Below are 26,391 nucleotides of genomic sequence, written 5' to 3'. Positions count from 1 at the left end.
GTGCAAGATAGTTTGAAGCTGATTTCCATTAAATATTTTCCATAAAATTTTCATTATTAACGTCTCTACTCTTTTTAAACTAGAGCGTGGTCTTTAACTATGCTAATTGGTAAGAGTCACTGTCTTTTTCCCTGCTTCTCAGCTTCTTTGCCAGTTCAGTCTCTGCAGGTACCAATGACTCCAATGACTCAGAAATAAGCCTGCCCTGGGAATGAAGAACTTCTAGAAGATCAGCAAGAGGCATTTAGGAAAGTTTTTGGAGTTAGGTAGCCAAATTTTTTGGTAAAAATCAACATTTGATTTCTAAAGAAATGTACTAGAAAGAGAAATGGAAATTTAGCAACTGTTCTATGCTTTAAATCAAACCTTTACAAAAAAAATTTGAAATAAGAAGAGATGTCCATTCCTAATCTTCAGAAATTCTGCTGCCACTTCTGCTATTTCCTCACCTCCCATGTGAGAGTTCCGCCCTCACGTTATACCATTGCTTTTTACTTCTTACTCATTCTTCTACTGCAGAACTGATGTTCCTCCATAAGTAAGTAAGTACTGTAAGAAAATACATATTTTTGTATAAAGACAGTAGGGCCATCAAGAAGACAAGGTGACTCTAAGGTCTCATACTTGGTCTCAGGAAAAATGGAATTTGCAAATATGTTTCTAGTAGGTGAATATTTTAAAATTTCTTTCCTCAAATGACTGGTACCCTAAGAGCCAGGGCTGAAGAAGGTGGATTGGTCTTTTGCTTACTACTTACAGAGGAAGGGAAAGATGATCAAGGTAAACTAAAAATGGGAAGAAGAGCAAACAAAACAAAACAGAACAGGTAATCTCCATCCTTTTGAAAAGTGACACAATATAATTAACATCTCTCCTTTTCTCTGGGTTGATAACAGAATGTCTAATAGCAAAGCAAAATGAGATAGTACTGCCAATAATGGCAACCATAGCTTGCTACTATTTCTCAGCTCATACAACTATGTCTTAAATGACAGTGGCCAGTTAGTATGGGGCAGGCCAGGCTAAACAGAGAGATACATTATGGGTACAATTTTTTACATTGCCCTAAATAAAGTTCTTATGAAACTAGAACATAGAGACTAGAGTCTATTAATACTCCTGTTCTTCATTTCAGATATGGTTGACAATTGGTAGGCATTTTAGTAAACATTTCTTCCCATTTGTACATGTATAATATCTAAGCAGAACCACAGTTAAAACAAGCTAATTGAATAGTGGCAGACAATGTGATTTTGCTGAGATTTCTTTATTACGAAGTCTCAATATGTAAGACACAACACCCACTCCACAATCAGCATCAAGGATGACTGTCTCTACTTCTTATTATAGACTTATTATAGACTGCACTATTCTCCAATACTTAATTGCATTTTTGCACCATGATTTGCAATTTGCTTGAACTTAGAGTGACATATGAGTCATACATGACATCTGAGAATAACTTGCTTGTGAATCACATACAAAATTGGGGATATTCCTTCTATGTACTTGAATGAAACCACAGTTGAATTGGGCAATATTTTTATTTGGCTCAGAAAAACAGGAAACTATCTCTCACTGATCACAGAGAAATGTAAGGGACGCCCCATACAGAATTAAACTCTCCTTTAGTCTAGATAATATTTTAAAGCACCAAGTGTCCAATGTAGAGTGTTGGTATCAGGGAATCTCTCTTACTTGCTGTCAATGTAGATTGGGAAATGGTAGAAAGTGGCATCATAAGCATTAGCAACTCTTCTTTTCTTACAAGCAAACAGCACCAGTGGTGCAAAATTAAAAGAAAAAATGTTGTACCTTGGGTGTTCTGTCCCGCATGCTATGCTAAAATTGCAGGTAAGTACACATATGGGCTGACAGATACACCCTAATTCTGCCATGCAACTCTGTGAGGATATTCTCAACAGTCCTGTAGATATCATTCCACAGTGTAAACTTGGTACATTTTTTTTCATGTTATTATTTATTAACAAAGTAATTGGTTTTAGCAGTTAACTTTCTGAATGTGTACACTTTCTTGATTTGCATAGATGGTAATACAGAGGTGGTACCATGGGCTTGTACATCACTACACTGAGCACTGCTTAATCACTTCAACTTTATTGATCTTTCTCTGTTCATTACAAGATACTTCTATATCTGTATTTGATCAAACACTACATCATTTTGGAAGCTCCTCAACAACTCCCAGCTGGAGTTTTCTCATATTTGCCAATTTTCTTCTCTTACAGCACAAAAATTCTTTATCATTCAATTATCTGCGTCTCCCACAAGAACTCTCAATCTGCTGTTCCTACCCAGTCTAGTGTCTGGTTTAAACCAAGTTATATTACCCAAAGCCTACTGCAGTCCTTTACAATAATGAGTTCTAATAATCACCATGCTTGCTTGCTTATTTAGGCCAAGAGGAATTACTGCTAATAATTTGTAGTCTAATTTGAAAAAAACAAAAACAAAAAACAAAAAAACTTTGTCTCCTGAACAATGTGGCATGATTCTAGAATAGTTTTCCTCATGCTTAATTATTTTGTTATTTTGAGTCGCATTTCTTGGACTCAGACTGGATATTCCAAACAACAAGACCTGTTCATTCACTCATGGATCTTTGACCTCAACCCTAATATATTATCATAATGTGGAATTTTACTATCCAAAACAAAACAAAACAAACTCAAGCAAACAAAAAACAACAACAAAGGAAAATAAAAAGAAAAAAAAAGAGAGAAGAAAGAAAAAGGAAAAGGAAAAGGAAAAGGAAAAGGAAAAGGAAAAGGAAAAGGAAAAGGAAAAGGAAAAGGAAAAGGAAAAGGAAAAGGAAAAGGAAAAGGAAAAGGAAAAGGAAAAGGAAAAGGAAAAGGAAAAGGAAAAAAAAACAGAGAAGGAAAGATATTAAAGATCCTCTTTCCCCCAATTAAAATAGTTAAAAGTCAATGGTTGCTCCTATTAGAATGTGTGTGGTAGGGAGCTGACTCTTGGTGGTTGAGATATATAGGGCAGAGGAAGCCAAATCGGTATTTTAAAAATTAAATCATATTAATAGACTATTAAAAATCTATCCCACATATTTTTCTTGACATTTTCAAATAAACTGTATGAATTTCCTCTTCTGCTGGTAATCAAGCATGTAACAAAGTATGAAATATGAGAATATCTGATACAGTGAATTACCTGGTAAAAGGTTAATGAACATAACAGAAATAGAAAATAAAAAGGAAAAGAATAAATTCAGCATAGAAGCACAGAAACCAGAGGACGATGGAGGCAATGATGAAGAGCATGACTTGGATGAATGAGTCATTAAAGGACTGGATGCAACTGCTTTGAGAAGGATCAACCTCAGCTTTGCAACAGACCATAAGGAGGGGAAAATATCATTGTCATGAGAGTTATGGGCTTCATGAAACTGTGTGAAACTTATTATGGAGTATCAGAAGGATCTTCTACGATTATATAAATTTTATTACGAGATGTTTATGGAAAGGGCTAAGGAGGGAGAAAGAGAATGATCAAGGAAGAAACATGACAAAATGGAGAGGAGAAAGCAGTCAAGGCCTATCTCGTATGAGCAGTTCATCAGTATGCCAGAGACCCTGGGTTCTCCAGATACCACAGGCTGGCCTAAAGGAGCCAGACTGAAAGACTCCCCAGGCCCTGGAGTCTGCTGGATTTGGTACCTCTTGTAGCATCCTCTAACATCCTTAACACCAGAAACAGAAATATCTATCTGATCTAATTTCATTATGATCTGTATCTACCAGTATAGCTAGAATCCAAGTATTTGTTATGCCCAAGGTAAGATTCTTGGCCTCTGTGCCTGATTTGCCAGAAATACTGCTGTAATCATCAGGGGGGAAAAAGAAATACCCACAAAAAAAAAGAACAAACAAAAACAACAGTAACATAAAAAAAAAAAAAACTAGTTAGTAACACCTGCAAATACTTCAGTATCTAGTAGCAAATATATTTATGAGCACAGCTAAAGAATCTAATAAAATCTGATTTTAATTCAGAGAGACTCAAAGGGAGGAATAGTGGGAAATATTTATAGAAATGAAAAATGTACGTAAAATATGAAAAAACAGTACTGCTTTTATGTTTGCTATTACACAGAATCAATAAAGTGTAATCAGCTGTAATACTGCAATTTAATTAGGCATGGGAATCAAAGGCAAATATAAAAATCATTTCCCCCCAGCAGATGTCTCTGACTGTCTGTATCTCAAATTAAGCACATTCAAGTTTTGTACCTATCAGGTTTTTGTATTCTAGCTGTTTAATCAAACCAGAATTTCTTAAATGACTATAGGACCATGCATTTTAATATAAAATTTGCATTTCAAGCAATCAGAAATTAGTTACTGCAAGAAAAGTCTGGAACTGTAGCATCTGAAAATAACTTACAAAGGCAGAGAATTTATTACCTAAAACATTACACAATTATATAATGATGCAGTACATTTGCAGAAGGAAAAAATATACACATTAGATCAGAGACCAATTCAGATATTTTTGCATTGGTACTTCAGTAGGTCCCTGCTTTCATGATAACTTAACATTGCTAAATTATATTTTAAATGGTCAACAGAGTTACTACATACTTAGCTACTGCTCCTGCAAATCTTTCTCACATACTTTAAATATTAATACTTTTATATATTTTTTTTCCGAATAGAGATTTAGCAGTGATACAATAGTTCAATACAACACAGATTTTTTTAAAAACATTTGCCACATGTGATAAGAACAATTAACATTTTTTAATTATTATTATTCTTTTCTTGTCTTCATACTTCAACATTTCATTTTATTTTTGATGTAGAAGTTCCAAATGAGATGAAAAAATACATTTTTACTTTATTTCTAGCAGAGATCAAGTGAAGTTTTGGAAGTCTCAGAAGAATTTTCTTCGTAACACATCTTTCCATTGTGATTCTCCTGCTTTTGCAAGCATGTAAGAACTTCAATATTTTTAAAAGAGATGCAGGCATCAATTGAATAACTGTATCTGTGATATATACTCATGAGTTTTTAACTGTTACAGAAAGTAATAGCCAGGTAATTCTATTTTCAACTTTATAAAGAAGAAAACAAACATCAAGAATGTTAAAATTCTGGGGGTTGCAAATTGCTGTTAACCTTATGTTTCATTGTCTATTTGTAATACTCATTGATACTTTCTGAAGAGACCTCTAGAGAAGCAACTTATTATACAAGTATCTAAATACATAGCTTCCTTTTCCTTTCAGACACAATTAATAAGTAAAGTTATTTTGAAGTACGCTGTACATATTTCTCATCCTCCTACTGAAGAGTATCTCATAGCACAACTACAGGAGAGAGTCTATTCAGGTGTAAAAGAAAAAAATTCTTTGAATATGGGCTAAGCAAAACATTTCAGAATCTGATATTATTGTAATAAGAGTTACTAAAATACGTGTAATTAAAAATGTAAAGAAAGAAGAGATCATGTAGAAAAACAGCAGAATTTGTCTCAGTTAAAAGGGTAAGCTTCAGGCTATTATCTAGCACATTAGTACTACTAAATATGCTTAAATATTCTCCAGCACACTCACCTCTTTTTGACGGTACTTAATTGCCAGTTTCAATCTTGCAAGATCATTGCCACTTTGTTCTTCTATCAAGCTATTATCGTCTCTGTAATTAAGAATAATTTCCAATTCCCTGGAACTCCGTGTCTGATCCAGAAGATCTTTTGCAAATTGCTTGCACTGCCGCGACAGTTCCTCATATTCTGACTTAAATTCATTTTCAACTTTACTCAGTTCCTGCAGCTCCCAGCTCAGCTGAAAAGCAGTAAGGAAAGGATCCTCACTGGACAGAGCAATCAAGGATGGGCTCGCAAGAGCCTTGTAGATATTGAGCCTAGATCGAGAGTGCCGAAGGCTGTCCACATCTGAACTTGAGACGCACTCAACACAGTTACAGCGGACCTCATGTGGCCTGGGCACAGAGACCCCCTTCTGCACAAGGAGTTTGATGATTTCATAGTTGTTGGTGTGAGCAGCCAGAATAATGGGTGTGATATCTGGTGTGAATTCTGAAAACTGCTTGTCCAGAAGTATTGGTGGGACCTATAAGAAAAGGCAAAAACCGTTAGAGGCCTCTTAATTGAATGAGAGTTACATAAAATTATCCTACAGATAATTCACTAGCTTGTACTCTTACTGATGGATCTTTGCTTGTGGCCAGAGGCGAAGGAACTCTTTAAACATAACAATTCAATTAGCCAAGATAGCCTCTGTTCAATTAATAAACTGCATAAAAAGAGTTTGATTTTTAATAAAACCTGTTTGTACGTAAACAGCCCACAGGCAGCAATTGTTAGTGCAAATATGTAAATAAACAAGTCAGACACATATGTTCTTGTCAGGTGTCTTGAAGCACCGGCTGTGAGAGAGATGGAAATACTTTCTGATTTCTCATTGGTTAATCTCACTTTTATAAGAGAGAGTCATGGAGGCATAATTGTGATTCTCTGAAGGAAGCAATGAACAGGAGAGAACAAGCTGGAGGTGCAAAATAAAAAGGGTAAATCAGTGTGAAAGAAAACGTACATTTACAGAAGGAGAATGTTACAAATGTGACCATATAGTGAAACAAAGATATTGGCTGCAAAGATTTCACTAGACTCAATTTTACATTCACTTGTGCAGACAAACTTATTCTGCTTACAGGAAAACAGGAGTAGGGGTTATCTAGAGGTAACACAGGGTACCAAAGGAGGAAACATCATTGTGGTTTTAGTTTTCTGTGAGGTCCAATTTTTTTCAAAATATTGCAAGATGTTTATTTTTAACCTTGTTTCTATTTTTTACAATATCTGACTCTAATTTTTTTGCATATCAAGACATCTCATTAGATTAGTACAACAAAGCCACATTAATGTAATCAGCCAATATCAATTAAAAAAAAATGGTGTTGACAGCAGCATTTATGGACAGCTTTTGGTCCTCAGTTTGGTAGTCAAGTACAAACTCAATATGCTTCAGCTTGGAGGAAACAAATATTAATTCAAGCTCATGAGTCTGATATGCACCTGAATATATAGATTTGTCTGATGTATATACCCGTTTTCTCTCTTGTCTGTGATGTCACTGAACAAAATGAGACACTTTCAATCCTCAAATCTCACTAGCTATTTTAGTCTTAGATTTATCTTCTCTGTTACTTGCACATTACATAGAAAAAAAGAGAGTACATGAGCACACATGCATGCATTGTTCCTGCTCTCTGAATCACAATTATATAAATCAATGATTTTTTAGGCTAGAAAAAAATGAAAATGGAAGTAGTGGCTCAAAGTCTGCATAAGGAGAAGTGAGCTTTTGGTGATCTGGCTGAACAGAAGTTTTCTGGGAGGGATAAGTTGTGCTTTGCTATCATCTGCCGCAGCCAGTGAGTCTCCCAGCTCTCAGGCCTGGGTAACAAGGCACAGAGGCAACAGCTGAAAGGGCAGAAAGCTCAAGGATAAAAATACATAGCTCCAAATCTTAGCAACAATTCAGGGTATGCCTGTGTCGCTTAACATGTTATTATCTTTGTGCTGTCTGACAGTACTAAACTAATATTTGCTTCCAGCACTGCCAGAACTGAAAGCTATCGCAACACGTCATTAACCTCAATCTTCTCTGAAATGTTAACGGAGACACAACCCTAAACAACATGGTATTACAGTGATTGACTTGTATATGAGATTCTTAAACTCAAAACTTGCTTGTTTTTCTCCTTGTTTGTAATAATACTTCATCCTAAAGAAACTCGGCTGTAAGGCTGATGCACACATTTTGGAATTCATTCCATCACAGTTTACCCAAATATAGAAATGTGCAGTAAATCATTTCAGCCTTAACTTACAATGACATTTAAGCTTAAAGGGCAGACCCTAACACTGCAATTTTAATTACATCATGAGTTTAACCTCTGATCCTTTACATCCTATTTTAAGATTTCCTCCTCACTTAAACCAAAGATATTAAGAATGCCAAAGCAGTAAGGTCAAATTATTCCCTCATCATCAGCATAACGAAGTACTTACATTTTGAAGTTATAGAATCATGGAATCATAGAATTGCTCAGATTGGAAAAGACCTTAAAGCTCATCAAGTCCAACTGCAACCTAACCATACTACCCTAAAGTTATGAGTACTTGCTCTGAAGTCACTAGACCTATGAAGAATTGTACTTCTATACTACTGAAGTACAGTTCCCTTTATAGAAGCCAAAACAAATAACCAGCACTCAGTGATATCAGCTGCCCAATCTAAATCTTTGACAGAGCATTTGCAGAAAACATATGATTCTTAAACCCTGGGAGGATGGAAAGCTACTAGGTCTTACAGTCACTGACCGACTGTAACTCCTGAAGGCTCAGAAGGGGTGTGAATATGAGATACACTTTGGAGTTAATACATCAAGTGTGAGGCTGCTTAAATTTAGAAAGGTCAAATGATATATGCCTTCTTACATTTTGTTGATTTTTTTTTCCTATTTCAACCTTATTTATAGGGCTGAGCAAAGCAGTTTGAGGATTATATACTTTTATGCACATCTGTATGGGGATGAGTAGGAAAAAAAACATCAGAAAAAAAAAAAAAGAAAGCATACCTCAAATCTGTACATTTCATTGCTCAGGGACATGAGGCTTTTCTAATTGCATTCTTTTCCCCTGTGCTTGTTGTAAGTGGGAATGAGTCAGCCTGACTTAGATACCTAAGAATTTTTTAGGTACCAATTGGAACAGCTCTCTTAAATATGTGTTTAAATTCCCTTTATGGCCAGTGTGAAGTCCCTTTCCTATGACAGAAAGAGAAATCTGATATAAATTAATGCCAAACAGGTCTGAGACATTTTGTCCTAGGCAATATGACATCGCGGTAGAGAAAGATTGCTAATGTCCTGTTGGATATTCAGGAAATAGATAACAGTCACTATGGAAAAAGAACAAATAGAAACCCTAGGTGTGTTTGTGTCTCCATTTAGATTTCTCATAATGATTCTCATTCCTGCAGTAGCCTAACAGAGAGATTTAAAAACCCCAAAGTCCTTTTACTTCTTTTTTTAGGTGCAGGAGACCAGAATCCATGTAAAGAAACCTATTTTCTTGGATAGCTCAGTTCCTATTTAGTTCGCTTGAGTCATGCCTTTATTTATTTAAAGTTATTTTGCCTTTTATTTGCAGAAGGAGAACAGATGCTGCAATGACTTTAAGCAGTTAGGTGAATGAATTAGTGAGCCATGTCAGCCGTGACAGCATAACTGGAGAAATCACTGAAAAACCTAAAGCAAAGAAAATACATATAGACACAACAGATAGCAAAATGGAGTAAAAAACTATATTAGGAAATTAATATTACAAGGGTGTGTTATCAAGCTCATCAGTTACTTCATAACTATTGCTCTACAACTGTCAATCAACCAAACATCCTGAAAACACTGAACTTTGACTTTCAGTACAGCCCACAGCATACAAGATATCCCTATGCATATATAGTAAAGTGGTTCAGACTCCAGTTTGTTGCTTTCTTTTGCTCCTTAGTTCCACATTACTAGAATATCAGCTGAAAAAAATGAAAATTTCAAAATTTGAAAATAACACCCTACTCCAACTCCTTTCAAATGCATGAAGTTCCCAGTAAACTGCTATATATTTTAAATAACTTGAAGGTATAACTTCAAGACAACTAGAGTTCAGTTGCCACATCACTGGAAGACTCTGGATCCTATTTATCCTGAAAACTGAAACTGTCCTCACAGTTCTGCACAAACTGCAGGCTTACAATGGTGTCCCAGATATGGGGAAGGGTTCTTCTTCCCGTGTCAGGATACTGGCTGTGCCTTGCACAGCTGGAATGTTGCTTGGTTACTGAGCATCAACAGCAGTCAAGTGGATGGAAGTTGCCAAAATGAGCTCAAGAAAAACCTCACTTCAGAGCAGTGTGTGTGATACACACCATGTTAGAGCCATCTGCTATATTGTCATTTTCATGCTTTCTGTAGGTAGCTTACCTGGCCTCTCTGAAAAGGATTCAACTTGATAGTTACCCTTGGACTCCCTACATTTCCTAAACTATTTGTGGAGGTTAAGTACCAAATGCTTAATGTAAACTGTTTGGTGTTTCTTTGTTTGTTTGTTTGCTTGTTTTTTAGACAATTCTCCCTCCACATCTAATTTTTTTATCTCTTTTTTTTTTTTTGTCAGAAACAGATGTACCTACAAACCCTCACCCTTGCTCCAAGAAACTGTAAATTAACTAACAGCAGCCCAGAGACTGAATGAAATGCACAGCAACCTATGAATGTGCAATGAAATTTAAATTTCAGAGATATTGTATATTCTTGAAAATGCACACTTTGAATACTAATTAAATGCCTGAAATGCTCCCCATGTGAGTTCAGCACGTAAGATTTCACTACAAATTATGTCTTTTAATGTTTTCACACTCACAGTTCAGCTCAATGCTGTAAAGATGCTTAATGCTTCTCTTTCATTTTTTTCTGGCATCTGTCCACAAGCACCAGAGATAATAGAAATGAGGCAGAACATATCTGAGGTCAAGCAGTGCTTATTGTTTTGTGTCTGAATTAAATATTAATTGCCAATGTACCTTTAAAATATTAAAATATTGATTTTTATTTAAAATATATTAAGACTTCAAATTAACATTCAAAATACTAGGCATGTAAGGCCACTGCCCACTTGTGTTAAATTATAGGATCTGTTTCACAGCAAAATGGAAGGAGTGATTAGCCAAAATGAAATCCTAACCACTAACTTTGTGGTGGGAAAATATCTTTGGCTGCAGTTTTGAGATGGAAGTGTCTTCTGCCGATTCCAAATGTTGATGTGAACAACACATCAAGAAAAAGTGGGAGATGCAATTCAGATGGAAAAAAAAAAAAAACAGTCAACTTGACTTAAAGCTATAGCAGCTGGCAACTCATCTGGACCTCAGGACACAGGATTTGTTTCTAGTTCTGATGGTCACTTTAGGCTGCCTAGGCAGACCATCTTTTTCTGCTTTTCCTAGATGTGCCCACTTTTTTGAACAAATGATGCAGGATATGATTGCAGTCATCGATTCATTTTATGAAGATTTAGCAAAAAATAATAATCAAATCCTCAGATTTCAGTGTGGGAATATCTGAACAAAAGATTCTGTACTCTTTTATCTCTTTTTTTTTTTTTTTTTAATTTTGAAACTGTGCTTCACTCCAAAACATGCCTATAATTTAACAATAGAAAGGACCAGTACCCTACATTTGGATTTAGATAAAATTATCACAATGAAACTACTTTATCATTTTAGTACTAAGAACTAATTTAATGAATGTCCTTAATATTTTCCCAGTAAAGTATTATTTTGTCAAGTCAGCCCAGAAATTTGCCTTAAAAGGGAAGCTTCAATAAACATATCAAAACAGATATCTAACTTTAGATAGCTCATGGTTGGTAAAGTAAATACTCGCCTTAGCATATGGCCCAAACTAATTTATTTAGCAGACTGTGCTCTGAACTAGCTCACAATTTAGTGGCTAAGCTATTTCATGCTAATACCAATATGCACCTAACCTTAACTCCTATCTCCAAACCTGCATCAGGCATCATTCTGTCCAGTTTTCTAGTTTGTGAGGAGAAGGTATTAACAGTTAATGCCAAAACATGCTATCTTTAGGAGTTTTCTTTTTTCTATCCTATTTTAGTAGGGCACTGAACTGCCAGTTTTGCTTCTCCTGAAAACTTATTTCAGTGTACACTCTAAGAGTCATAAATAAGTCCATGGATCAGGTCTAAATGTCCTTACTTGCTGCTAATATACATTCTAGTTGGCAAGGCGTAACTTCCGGCTAGTTACTTAGAATAGTGGTTTATGTAATATCATGTCAATTTATTTTGCTAAAAAATTTATTTCAGCTTTTCTGGGACATGACAAGGAACGGGGAAGTTGCTATAGCCAATATTAGATCCCTGTCACATTTAAGAAAGCTTTAGGGCTAGCCTTTTGTGTACATAAGACATTAGCAAAGTTACATTGACAAGCCTGAGTTATTTTAATTCTACTTTATCCAAGTTCAAGCTATGTTTTCCAAATCTTACAGTTTTTCTCTCTTATTGGTTACACTTAAAGTAGCATATGATGTGACCCAGTGGTTTTCTAATGCTTTTTCATGCTCATACTATTACAGCTAAATCAATTATTGTGTCTCAACAGTCACATCATAGACTGATGACTTCCAGTTTCTGTGCCAGCCACACTGCACAAAGAACATTAATGCTACTATATATTAAGAAAAATAATTACAATGACATTTCACAATTCACTGAAACCAACATCTTCTAAACAATGACAATTACTTGCATTGCCCCAAGATAGAAATTATAATATATTCTTCACTTAACTGAAGAACATTTAAGTCAAATAGTGTAAAAGACTAAGGCAATAGAAGCATCACATGGCATAAAATGGGCAAGAAACAGCCCAGAGAAGGTCTTGTTTGTCCCCATGACAATGCTTGCAGTTCAAGCATGGTAACTACACTACACTATTCCTCGTGGATAGTTGACCAAACAATTCTCAAAGCCCTGCAGTGATGAATGGATATATTGCACTCTTTCCTGGTAACTTTTCTGATACTTAATTTGTTTTACCTTTGTGCAGATTAAGCCTACAGTGCTTTGCTCTATAAAATGTGGATGCAGAGAATCCTTATTTATTTTCTATACCTTACTTTTTCTCTTTTAAACACCCTCATTCCTTCAGACTTTTGCTATCGGGCATGTTTTCTACTTCTATGAGACTTAGAATCATAGAATCACTAAGGTTGGAAAAGAGCCACAGCATCATCCAGTCCAACCATTCGTTTGCCCTTCACCAATGGTTCTTGCTAAACCATGTCCCTCAACACAACATCTAAACGCTCTTTGAACACCACCAGGCTCGGTGACTCTACCACCTCTCCGGGCAGCCCATTCCAGTGCCTAACCACCTTTTCACTTCTAAATTCTTTCTCTACATTCTTTACTACTTCTCAGTATAGAAGAAGACAAATTTATATATAACTCATCATCTGTGCTTCTTGTGATGTGACCAAGTGTGCAATTGATGTGGTACTGTCTTGTCATTTTCTATTAGTTTTGTTTTAATTACCCATTCCACGTCACTGTCTTAGCTATATTCAATTCCAGTTTATATTTTGCTGATTCTTTCTGCTCATTTATATCCTTGTACTTATTACTAAACTATTCTATTTTCATAGAAATCATTTATCTTTTTTGCCAAAATCATCCTGAATTCTAAACTGTGCCCTGCAACAGTTTTTGATTGCCTCAGTTTTATGTTGTCTACGGATTTAACATGCTCCTTCTATTTCACTGTAAATGTCATAAATTAATATATTGATTGGGATAGACTCTTGAAGAATTGCTCATTTCATCCTTCACTCATTCTGTTTTACAGATGACTGTTGGCAACTACGCTTAGTCAATATTTTGAGTGAAAGCTTCTGAAATTTTACAAAACTTGAGCTATATGATCTGCTCTGCCCTAACCTATGTAGCCTTCTGTCTGGTGATGAATGAAAATTGTGTTGTTATGACAAGATTTATTCCAGGTAGCCTGCTATTCATATCAGAGTTTTCTTCTAGGTATGTGTAAGCAGAATGTTTGATTATTTTCTTCGGAATCCTCCTGGTGTAATAAGAGTATAGTTTGATTTTATTTGAAAAAAGAGAATAAAGATTGGAAAGGATATGTAAAACGAATCAATGACAGTTTCCAGATGGAATCATAGTAAAAGATACTTCAGTTGACAGATTTGGGACATACATTTCTTGGGTGTGACTGCTGAGAAAGCCTTCAGCACTTCATTTCTCTTTTTTTTCCTTCTTGTATGTCTGGGAGCGGATCCAAAATACAGCTGTACATAAAAGTGGTCATTTTCAATTAATGTTTCCCCACGAGCATTCTGAGTGAATGGATATGTCCTTACTTCAGTCAATGTCAGTATCTTGAAAAATGGCAGGAAATGACTTATATAACCAATAAGTTACTGTCAGGACAGTTTGAATTTGTTCTCTGCTTTGCAGCTGGGACCTGTTCTCTCACCACATATATTTTTGAAACCTGAATGAGAAGAGCTTCTTAGGTAGAAATTCTGAGGATTCCTTGAGTGCTCAGAATGACAAATGACAAGTAAGAATTTTGTTTTCACTTAGTAACAATGTAAAAAGAAAATGAAGGTGATAGGGAAAAAATATATGAAAGAAAAAAGATCTTACGGAAATAATTAAAGGATAAAGGTCAGTGCAGAATGAGGGCACGAGGTGCTCCAACATGAAGCAGAAGATCCCTGTAGCCCAGGAAGAGCCTATGAAGCCTATAGCTCATCCCTGCAGCCCATGGGCACCCTGCAGAGCAGATGTCCACATGCAGCCTTGGAGAAGCCTGTGGTGCAGCAGTGGATGAGGCCTGAAGGCCGCAGCCCTTGGATACCCCCACAGTAGCAGCCCCAGGCCAGAGTTGCAGTCCATGGGGAGCAGCCTGCAGTGGATCAGGAAGACTGGGGGAGCTGCTGCCCATGGGGACCCATATGGAACAGTGCATGAAGGGTTGGCCCCATGGTATGGAGCTGTGTCAGAACAGCGCTTGGAGAGCTGTTGCCTGTGGGAAGCCTGTGCGGGATCAGCTCAGGACGGACATCTCATGGGAGGAACTCTACACTGGGGCAGCAGCAGATTGACCTTGAAGGAGTAGTAGAGACAAAATGTTATGGACTGACTGCAGCCCCCATTCTCCTGCATTGTTCAGGGGAAAAATGTATGGTGGCTTCTCTATGTGTCAACAGACTGTTAAGGAGAAGTAAGTGTTCAGAGGGAAGAGTGTGAATCAGCTAAAATTTTTAAAGCTTATTGCAGTTACTTAGTATTTCAAATTAAAACATGATATCTTCACATATGGGAAATAAACTTCACGTCTTAAGAAAATTTAAAAGGTCATATAGTCAAAGAACAAATCAGAAATCAGACAAATGTGAAAAACAATTAAGGAAAATCATGCCCAGTATCTTTTCAAAATATTATGCAAAGGAATATAAAAGAATATTGAAAGGATATAGAAACCACACTGTCCTGGTTATATCAGTATTCCATATCATGACATCATGCAAGAATCTATTGGGTAAAGAGATACAGTGTACTGTGGAGTTGTATTTCCTAGTCTCGTGCTCTCTAGCAGTATCATGTGAGTTCCAATTCTCCAAGAGAAAGATACACTGAGATGTATGTACTACATTTCCCGAGGGCCTCCACATGATCTACAGTTCCGAGTGATGGAGCTGAGGTGGCTTCCAGGTTCTGTAAGCACAGCCAGCAGCAGCATAGTCGTAGCCTCCCTCGCTCTTCCATTTGAGTTACTGATTGTAACTCTATTTCTTATTATTGTCTTACATTCTTTTACCATTTGTAGTAAATTTGTTATCTCTCCTTATCTTAATTGGCTTGTTTTATTTTCCTTGTCCACAAAAAGTAAGAAAGGGGCCCCCTTGTCCTGTCACTCTTGAAACTGGGACACCCATAAACAATAAAGAGGATACAGAGAAACATTATAGCAATCGGTTTCATGACTATGTTATTCCTGGTATGTTGCTTAGTTATTCTGTGGTTTGTCGTTTAGCAGCAGCTCTAGCTTTTGAAGCATACTGCAAGTATTCTAACTTTGGAAGATGAAGACCAAGACTTATAAGATAGAGGAGATTGAAGTTAATGCAGCTGTACTGGCAGAGAAAAACTGAACAGTCTTTGACAAGTAGAGGACTGAAAATTGCATTTTAGTAATTTTAACCTCATCTGTGTTTATTTCCTTAGTAGTAGACACTTTAAGATTCTTCCCTCATCTAAAAATCAATAGAACAATCTGACTGACTATGAGGTTCTGGAAACATGAAGCAGTCCTTGTAGCAGAGAAGACTGGTAGAAATTAAATATATACATATATAGATACATATCCTTTGAAATTTCCACTGCAAAGATATAAAAGGAGAAATGAGAGAGATACACCTTACTATATATACTTCCCTATGCAGTGAAAGACCACTAGCAGGATAGTTAGAAGTAGTTTAGAGTAGATTGCTAGAAAGAAGCCTTTGAAACTGGTGTTAAGGAGAAAATGGATTGGTTCAAATCTTTTCATGTTTTGTGTTAGTCCTATCTCTGTGGTTTTGTCCTCTTGAGCTTACTGATCGATCATATATATTGATCTATATACATCTTGTACGCATCCTAGTAATGCACCTAGGGTTAGAGAACTAACCCTATCATGCTCTAAGATGTAAAAAGTTTTCATTTGAGCATACGAAAATACATTTTTACTCTATTCAGTGCATGGTAGTAACAGCGACTTAATAAACAGAGGTATAAGTGAGCAGGGAAGAGAAATTTCAACTTGTCAGGCAGTATGTTTGTACTAATAGTTGATATGACAAAGCAGGTGGAAAGCAAATAAAAAAGTGACAGATTTTGTTTTCATTTTCTATAAATGTTCAGATATATCTGGGCCAGTATATAATATGAAATGTAAGGTTTGAGAATGAATATTTCAGGTTTCATTTCTTTCCTGCCAGAAGGCTTCACACATATTGACAAACCTACAGACTTACAAAATATTTTAGTACCAGCTTCTACTAGCTCAATTTAAAAGGGAAACAATTTTGACCACTGCCAGTCTGGGGTGAAGATGCGGAAGATGTGAATTTTAACACTGGCATAAAGTGTAATTAGAAGATTTCTGTCAGTACAATATATGACATGTGTAACCTCCATCCAGAAAAATGTTTGGTAAATTGAGAGTGTAAGTGGTAGTCTTCTAAAACTGTAAGTAAATCTAAGTAAGACTGTAATCACATTAATGGTTACTGTCAGTCACCCCACTGTCACTCTGTCACTCTGGAATTTGTTGGGCTGTTCCAGCTGAAAATGCTCAGAAGATGGATGACTGAAATCTAAAGAAAATTCTGGAGTGTGAGCTGAACTATATTACTAGATGCCAAAAAAAAAAAAAAAAAAAAAAAAAAGATCACATGTACATGGGAAAAAAAAGAAAAAAGAAAATGGTATTATGAAAGTACCAACCTATTAAAAAGCTTTGATGAACATTTATAACTTATTAAAACCAAAAGAAATTCAATTATGATGCACATAGGTGTGAGGAAATCATATTTCATTAAGTGCAGTGTTCAGGTATGAACAAAGTGACAGATACGTTGTAACAAGAGCAAAGTTGATGATGGAGTGTAGGGCTATACATGAGCAAGCTCCTCAACAGTGGCATGTTTCTGGTTTTTATTTTTGTTTTAATGTTCATAGGCTTTTCCTGTGGATAAACATTCTAAAAACCATTCATTTTAAGATCATTAGGAACAATTGCGTGGCTGATTCTCAAAGTCTGATTATAGAATCACATAATCAGCAAGGTAGGAAAAGACCTACAAGATCATCCAGCCCATCCATCCACGTATCACTGATAGTTCTCACTAAACCACATCTCTCAACACAACGTCCAAATGTTCCTTTAACACCTCCAGGGTCAGTGACTCCACCACCTCCCTGGGCAGCCCATTCCAGTGCCTGACCACTCTTTCAGAGAAGTAGTATTTCCTAACATCCAGCCTGAACCTCCCTTGGTGGAACTTGAGGCCATTGCCTCCAGTCCTATCACTGGTTACACAAGAGAAGAGAGTGGTGCCCAGCTCAGTACAACCTCCCTTCAGACAGTTATAGAGAGCAATAAGGTCTCCCCTGAGCCTTCTCTTCTCCAGACTGAACAACCCCAGCTCCCTCAGCTGCTTTTCATAAGGCCTGTCCTCCAGGCCCCTCACCAGCTTAGCTGCCCTTCTCTGGACACCATCCAGGGCCTTGATGTCTTTTTGAAGTGAGGAACTAAAACTGAACACAGTACTTGAGGTGTGGCCTCACCACTGCTGAGTACAGAGGGAAAAATATTTTGTTGCTCCAGCTAGAAATACCAATTCAGGTACAAGCCAAGATGCCACTGGTCTTCTTGGACACGTGGGCACACTGCTGGCTCATGTTCAGCCGAGCATTGACCAATACCCCCAGGTCTGTTTCCTCTACAGAAATGGTCACCATGAAGCAGTCCATCAGTTTCTACTTTTCCTTGCATAGAACTAATTTCATAGATTTATAGATTCATAGAATGGCCTGGGTTGAAAAGGACCTCAAAGATCACCTAGTTTCAACCCCCCTGCCATATGCAGTGTCACCAGCCACCAGACCAGGCTGCCCACGGACACATCCATCCTGGCCTTGAATGCCTCCAGGGATGGGGCATCCACAACCTCCTTGGGCAACCTGTTCCAGTGTGTCACCACCATCTGAGTGAAAAACTTCCTTCTAAAGTCTAACCTAAATCTCTCCTTTCTTAGTTTAAAACTATTCTCCCTTGTCTTATCACTATCGACACATGTAAACAGTCATTCCCCTTCCTGTTTATACGAACCCTTCAAGTACTGCAAGGCCACAGTGAGGTCTCCCTGGAGCCTTCTCTCCTCCAAGCTAAACAAGCCCAGTTCCCTCAACCTTTCTTCACAGGAGAAGTGAATTTAAGAAGGCAAATTCCAGGTAACTGCTCTTCAGCACAGTGACTCACAGATGAAGAACTCTTTAGAAAGATTCTTCAAGAAAAAAAGAAAATCAAATCAGCAGGCCATTTTGCAGAACTGGGTTGCCCGGAAGATTATGTCTATCAGTAGTTGCTGTGCCTTTGAAAAAGTGTTTCCTTCAAGAATAGGGTTCTCTGCTAGTCCTTTTTCTAGAATCTTTTCCAGGCTTCTGCACTGGCCACTGTCAGAGCAAGGATCTGTAGTAGATGGATCTACACAATGGGATTTAATTCCAATTTAAGCCACTTTGGTATAGAGTTTATATTAGTTGAGTTTTTATGCTTCCATTAAACCTAATACAAATCTAGGCCTCAGCTCAGTCATCCCCATGTAGGTGCTATTTCAGATATCTCTGGTCCTGTCAGACCACCACCTGCCACTCCAGACAGTCACTGGTCTCACAGAAGTCCTGTGTTGTAATTTCTAGGTTCACATTCATCTCCAAGATGTCTCTAAGATGCTTCACATTTCATTTGGCAACTACTTTTGGTTCCCTGGTCTATGCCACCAGTAAATTCTACACAACTATTTTTCTTATTTTAAGGTAAACATTTGCATTCTGTCATCAGATTCCTCCTAGTTCTTCGCTGACTTTACTGGAAGCTCAGTGTCTTAATGGAGAGAGTCAAAGAGATCTACCTAAACATGATGCAGGGCCTACTGGAGGCTCTTACCCCTTTGCAGTGCTGTCTTGAGGCAAGAGATGTCTCTGCAGAGGAATGGGGTTCTACCACTAACTAAACTGTTGTCAGCTTCAGGTATCTGAATTGGGACCTGGCTCCCAGTCCATGTATAAGTATACTTGTATACACATTTATATAACACAAACCTACTCAGTCTATCTCAGCAAGGGCAACACCATTAATTGTCTCTTGAGAAACTGTTCTAGTCAGAGGAGACAGTAGATTGTTTACAGTGCTCCTTGAATGTTTTATATTTGTTAACTTCAAAAGTTAACTTGCATTGCCAAACAAAAAGATAATCACACACAATGAATCACACAGAGTAGATGAGGTTGAATGGGACAACTTGGGATCATCTAGTCCAACCCCCTTGCTTCTAGTAGAGTCACCTAGAGCAGGATCACATCCAGGTGGGTTTTGAATGTCTTCAGAGGAGACTCCACGTAGCTCTATGGGCAGCCTGTTTCAGTGCCCAGTCACCTTCACAGTGAAAAAGTTTTTTCTCACATGCAGATTCATTTTGAGCCCATTGACTCATATGCTGTTGCCAGGCATCACAGAGAACAACCTGGACCCATCCTACGGATAGCATCCCTTGAGATACTCGTACACATTAGTAAGATCTCTCAGTCTTCTCTTCTCCAGAGCCCAGCTCACTAAGCCTTTCTTCATCAGAGAGGCTGGCTCATGGTCAGCCTGCTGACCACCATGACTCCAAGGTCCTTCCCTGCAGGGCTGATTTCCCATAGGTCAGCCCCCAGCCTGTACTGGTGCATGGGGTTATCCCTCCCTAGATGCAGGACCCTGCACTTGCCCTTGTTGAGCTTAATGATCATAGAATCCTCTGAGTTGGAAGGGACCCCCAAAGGTCATCTTGTTGTCCAACTCACCTGCAATGAACAGAGACATCCACATCTAGATCAGGCTGCCCAGAACCTGGTCAAGCCTGACCATGAATATTTACAGGGGCAGGGCTTCCACCACCTCTCTGGGCACGATGTTCTTCCCTGTCCATCTCTCAAGCCTGTCAAGGTCTCTCTGAATGGCAGCATAGTTCTCTGGGATATCTGCCACTGCACCCAATTTGGTATCATCAGCAAACTTCCGAGAGTGCACTCTGTGCTTTCATCCAGATCACTGATGAATAAGTTGAACAAGATCAAAATCAGTACAAACCCCTGGGGGACATCACTAGGTACAATTCTCCCACCAGACTCAGTACTGCTGATCACAACCTTCTGAGCTCTGCCAGTCAATCAGTTCTTAATCAACCTCACTGTTTAGTCATCTAACCCAAATGTTCTAAGCTTACCTATGAGAATGTTATGGGAGACCGTGCTGAAAGCCTTGCTGAAGTTCAGGTAGGCAACGTTCGCTTCTCTCCTCTCATCTACCCAGCCAGTCATTCTGTCATAGAAGGCTATCAAATTGAATAAGCATTATTTCCCCTTGGTGAAACAATACTGACTGCCTCTGATCACCTTCTTGTGTTCCACATGCTTAGAGATGGCCTCCAGAATGAGATGCTGCAAAACCTTTCCTGGGATAATTTATGAGAGTAAAACATAACAAATGAAATAAAAATGAAACAAAAGATTTAATTCAAATAAAATGTAATTTATGAAATAAATTGCATAATTTTCAGGCAATGAACATTTCAAGACCTCAGTCAAAGAAGGTATTGTTCATTCACCCTCTCGGTCTTCTTAAAGATTGATGTTACTGGTATCACAACTGGTTTTTAGCAAGTATTCAAGCACCAGAAGTCTGTCAAAATATTTTGTTGAAACTATCTGTGTAGTTATTAACATATAGTAAAGGCAGTTAGTTTTGGCAAGATGGATTAAAGGAATGGGAGTTTCTGAAAATGACAGTACAGGTCTACTAACTGTAGAAGGCAGAGATTTTGGACATTTCCTTTTATTATTGTAAATTTGAGTGAGTGCTGTAAAATGGCAATCAGTAAATATATAAAGAGGGGAAAGTAAGACAGCACTGAAAAAAGGGACCTCTTGAGGAGAAATATGACTCTTCCAAGACCTCATTTTTGCATAAGCCTTTAAAGATTTTCTTTTATATTCTTAGTACATTTTATATTTTCAGTTGTTTAATCTTCACTTGTCTCCTTGCAGTAGCAAAGTGCTTTCATTTGCAGAAAGAGCTGAAAACAAAAAGTTGAAAAGCCAGCAAAAAAATGACCAAAAAATATTAATTATTCAAAATCAATATCATTTGGAGTATATTTTTGTCACTAATTGTCACTGTACTAAATGTGTATTTGTAATCATCAACATATTATGAAGTTCTGCAAACTGCTAAAAAGGAGGATTAGTAAGTCATCATCAATAATAACTGCCAGTAATCTGGCCTTAAGAATCCTGCAGTGTTTATGGTGCCAATAACAAAATGGCTCATCATTTTGTACAGGTCAAAAAGCTGTCACATTTCCCCCATATTTCTGGCATGTTTCTCTTGCCATGCATCATATTTGGAATATTATGATTTAACACTTGTTACAAGGTGATGGGTGCATATTGTAGAACACATTGCCTACCTCAATATTGAAATTACTTGCAGCAATATTTGAAGGCACCAGCTTCTGAAGTCTTTCTTTAGTAATTGTCACAGGTTTTTCTGTATAGCCACCCACCTATCTTTGATGCATACAAACACAGACTATTTGTATGTATTGCCAAGATCTAATGACATTTGCTGCTTTTTTTTTTTTTTTTGTAACTTGAAATAGTTCTGTCTAAAAAAAAAAACAAACCAAAAAAGAACAATACCTTTGTAAATCCCTATCTTCATCTCTTATGCAGTTCATCATTTCCATCGTATGTTACATCTCTCCTTCAGAGCTATATGTTGTTTCCATGTGCTCAAATGATTACATTAAAGATTGAATATGTGGATAAGCTGCTGTATCTATTTCATTAATAAGCTGGATTATTTTCTACACAGCCTCTCACGTTCATCTCTGTCTCTCAATATTTTAAAACCTGTCAGAGAATTACAATTAATAGGATACCACTGTAAAAAAAAAAAAAATGTACTCAGCTACCCACTCAGAGTGGGAAGATTCAACTTTGTGCCCTCACATTCCACTTCAAGACTGTATACTTCAAGCTTGACAAAATAGTGTTGCATTGCCTCCTCCATACTCATTACTAGCTAGACTGTCATTAATCAGAACATTCAAAAAGGCACTTAGTTCATGAACTTCTGTGGGAGACATTTTCAAAACAAAAAATGATGCTTTAATCTCAATAGACAAAGAACATTACACAAGTGACTGTGACTGATATTTTCCAGTGCTACTGGGGAAATGGTTTAGATAAGGAAAACTATAAGGCATTGTGCAGTGCTCATTACATCTTTCCTTCTGCCCCTGCTTCACAAATGTAAGCCCCAGCACTCTAATTAGGAGAAAATCTGAAAATGAATGTCCAGCATCTTTGTAGTTAAAGTCCATGGCATGTGATCCGGACCTTCAACCTGTATATGTTTACCTGGTCCTCTCCTACATGACCGGCATTGCTACTAGGAGGAGGTACAACCCCAGCACAGCAGCTTTCCTGTGAACACTACTGCATTGTGAGGCAAGGTAGAGCTGGGACAATTAGATAATTTTATGAGTTCTGTTAAGAAAATAATGGACTGAAATTAACTGAATGCTGAGAGGACTCCAACTGAGACTGAAGTTAGGCTATGAGCACAGCTTCAGAGAAGAGCACTAGCTTCATTTCAGGCTCTTGAGACAAGAGGCCCTTTTAAGAAGTATAAGCATACCAAGAGACGTGAAATGACCAGAGTGGGTGAAGAGGATACAAGGGGAATTTTCAGGGTGCTCTGTCAGACCTAGAGACCCAGAAGCTGCTAAAGATATGCCGAATCTAGGCTGCCACCATCTCAGTAAAGGAGAATGACTCTTCAGGCTCAGTTCTGCTTTCATGCTATTTCCTGAGTTTTCGTCTTTAGAATTTTTATCTGTTTTAGGTAATGCTGCCAGACTGAAGGCACTTTGTCTGCAAAGATGTCTAGCTTTGCTGTGTGTCTTTTTTAACAGACAGTTAAGGTGAGCACCTGAACAGCCATGTAGAAGCCTGCCCCAATGGCTTAGATGCTGTACTATGCAGCACCTTTGACAGTCTTTCTCAGGACCTGCTCCTTTCCCTAGCTGTTCCTCCACACGCTTTCATTCTCCCCAGAATTGGATGGCAACACTGATAAAATAATAAAAGATCAGATGTTGAACATATGATGAATCTTGCTTTATTCTAATTGTAATCGCATGCAGTAGAGTCAAGTGAAACAACTTGTATTGTCCACATCTCTTTTGCCTTTTCCCACTCCAAATACTAATCAGTCAGCTAAAAGCACCTAGGCTTTTAAAATATAACTTTAGCCTGTAACAGTAAAATAACATCCACTTGTCCCACCCACCTCAATAAATAAATAAATCTTGGAATGATCAGCTGATTCCTCCTAGCTAACCCCTCCTGTCCAGGAGTGCACAGTGGTTACTAATACACTGGTTAGCACATAAATGCCAGAACAAGCTCTGATGTGTGCGTCCACCTGTCATTCAGATCAAGGAGTTAGCCAGGCCCCTTTCTAGCTACACTCTAACTTTTTCAGTGCCTAGATGTGAGAAGATGGATTAGTATCTCCTTTGGAGCTTCAGAATGCATGCACTGTTACACATTGACTGCTAAAGTTCTGCAAACAAAAGATGAGAAAAAGTTAGTATACTGTACCTTGCCAGGACACCCCAGAAATGAAGAGGTGATGTACAAGGAACTGATAGCAGTGCAATCACAGCGTGCAGGAGACAGAGAGATGTCTCACTGAGAACACCAGCACCACTTCTGAAGAGGGTACAAGAGTGATGTATCCAACAAGCTAGAGACTGAGAAATCTTCTGTATAGCAGCTATACCTCCCAGTCTGCTTTGATGACTAGTAAAATTTCAGGTTTAAAGCAGAGTGGAATAGTGCTGCAGGGGTTGGAGACTTCCAACTTCCACCTTTCCAGGACCCTCCCTTCATGACAAGCTGTGTTTTCATGTTTATAAGCTTCCATACTGTGGAATGAATAAACAGTTGTCATACCAATTTTTTTATCTGTTTTATCTGTGTCAAATGAATATGAGTCACAAATATACCAAAAAACTTATGACTTCTTTGGAAATCTTGAAACCTATTCTTGAATTCCTGTATCAAATCCGAAAGCAAGGCTGCACATTTTTTGCTATTAACAGGACAGTATAGCCAGTGTATCAAAATACATAAAATTATTTGCCATAACTTGATCTTGCCATATAAAGTTTCATTTGAAACAGTATTTTGGTTTGAAACATAGCACTGAGAAGTTGGTTTTCACCTTGAAGATGCATGTTTAACTCATTTAAATGAGCAGGCAAATCCACCAAAAAAAATGCTAAATCTGTGAGCCATTTTTAATCCTTGTGTTTTGGCACAAATTTTGATTCCATAAATGATTTCATTTCATTTCATTAATCATAAAATCTTCTTCTCAGTTCACTCTGACTTAGGCATCTTACTTCAGAAGAGTAAATGATATCCCATAATCAGAATCAAAATCAAGCCAGGCTGCTCAGCGCGGCAGAGTTGTTGCCACAATGGCATGGGACAGGGGGCAGCTGCAGGACAGGCTGGGGCAGGCTACATGAGGCCTACAGGCAGAGGGTTGGACATGCCTGATCTAGACTGTCAAGTAATAAGGATGCTACACAGATTCAGGTTAAACAAGTAAGATTTCAAATGCACTTTGTACTTTGTAGCATCCTCAGGAGACAGCTACCATCCTCCCTGGATATACATGCATATCTAGGAGATCAGTCATCTAGATAGATTGATGCCTGGGTTTGTTAAGCTGCAGAGCATACTGTAGTTTGGATACATGTACCGTTTTCCAATTTTTTATGATATCTAACCTACATCCCGTCTGTAAACACTGCTGCTTTAAGATAAGAATATTTCCAGCAGATTTTAAATTTTAAGGAGCAGTGATTTTTTTTCCCTCTTAAGTTGGCATTCAACTGCCCATCAGCATAAGCAACAAGTGTCTTGGCAGATAATTCAGGACATATGGCTTAGGAAAACTGATAATTTAGAAGTACTTGGGCAAGCTTCCTCAACTCGTTTACCTTGTGTTATTTTATTCTACATGTGCTGTGGCAGCTGCTGTAGCTAAAAAAATTTTGAAAATATAATGCAAGTGACAAATAACCATTTCCTTAGTAATACTAATGTATAGCACAAAAACTTCAGTCAGAAGGTTTTTGAGAGAAATAATCAAATACAGTTCAAGGCTGTTAAATATATATGCTTCATCTGTAGTCACCAGATGGCACCAGATGTATCCATGTATTGATAATCAGCTTAAAACTACTGTAACTCTTGTACAAGTCTTTGACGTTCAAAGCACATTACATGTGGTGGAGCCCAGCAGTGAGGGGTCAGTAGATTGGGGAGTTTAGATTCAACTTAAAAAGGACCTGACTGAATGTTTTTTGTTTTTTTTTTTTTGAGGGGGATGACATTAAAGAGGAAGAATGAGTGGTCCTTCCCGATTCTGAATATATTCTTTGGAAAAACGTTTAAAAATGCAGAACGAAAGTATTATTTTAACTAAATGCACTGATTCTTGGTTAGAGCGAACACCTTTTCACACTTTTTCTCCTTTTCCTTTTAAATATTTAAATGTTTTAAAACATCAAATTTTGAAGGAAAATTACTTTTTTCCAAAGACATTTCAGTTGTCTTGAAGAGCTGTAGCTTTCTGTTGCAACAATCTTAATTTTTTTTTGGCTTTCTGATACGGCCAGTGAGCTCTTAAATTATGCATTAAATTCTATGCTTAAAAATTCTTTAATTTAAAATATTTTAAATTAATATTTAATATTTTAATTTAAAATATTACCAGATTATTGTATGAGGATAAAGCTGTAATTAGCTATTGTTATATATAGAAT

The 26,391-nt window shown here is 37.4% G+C and overlaps 1 protein-coding gene across 1 annotated transcript in view; it reads right to left on the bottom strand.

Annotated features, from left to right (window-relative positions):
* TRPC4 (transient receptor potential cation channel subfamily C member 4) overlaps nt 1–26,391 on the bottom strand; it is a 141,026-nt gene that overhangs the window by 61,465 nt on the left and 53,170 nt on the right. Inside the window, exon 3 of the mRNA XM_417089.8 lies at nt 5,592–6,110. Coding sequence (XP_417089.3) covers nt 5,592–6,110 — 519 coding nt within the window. The remainder of the gene's footprint in view (nt 1–5,591; nt 6,111–26,391) is intronic.

This window comes from Gallus gallus, chromosome 1 (genome assembly GCF_016699485.2).
Source record: "Gallus gallus isolate bGalGal1 chromosome 1, bGalGal1.mat.broiler.GRCg7b, whole genome shotgun sequence".
Lineage (NCBI taxonomy): Eukaryota > Metazoa > Chordata > Aves > Galliformes > Phasianidae > Gallus > Gallus gallus.
The sequence above is the reverse complement of the archived record's forward strand: the minus strand, read 5'-3'. Positions and strand labels throughout refer to the sequence as shown.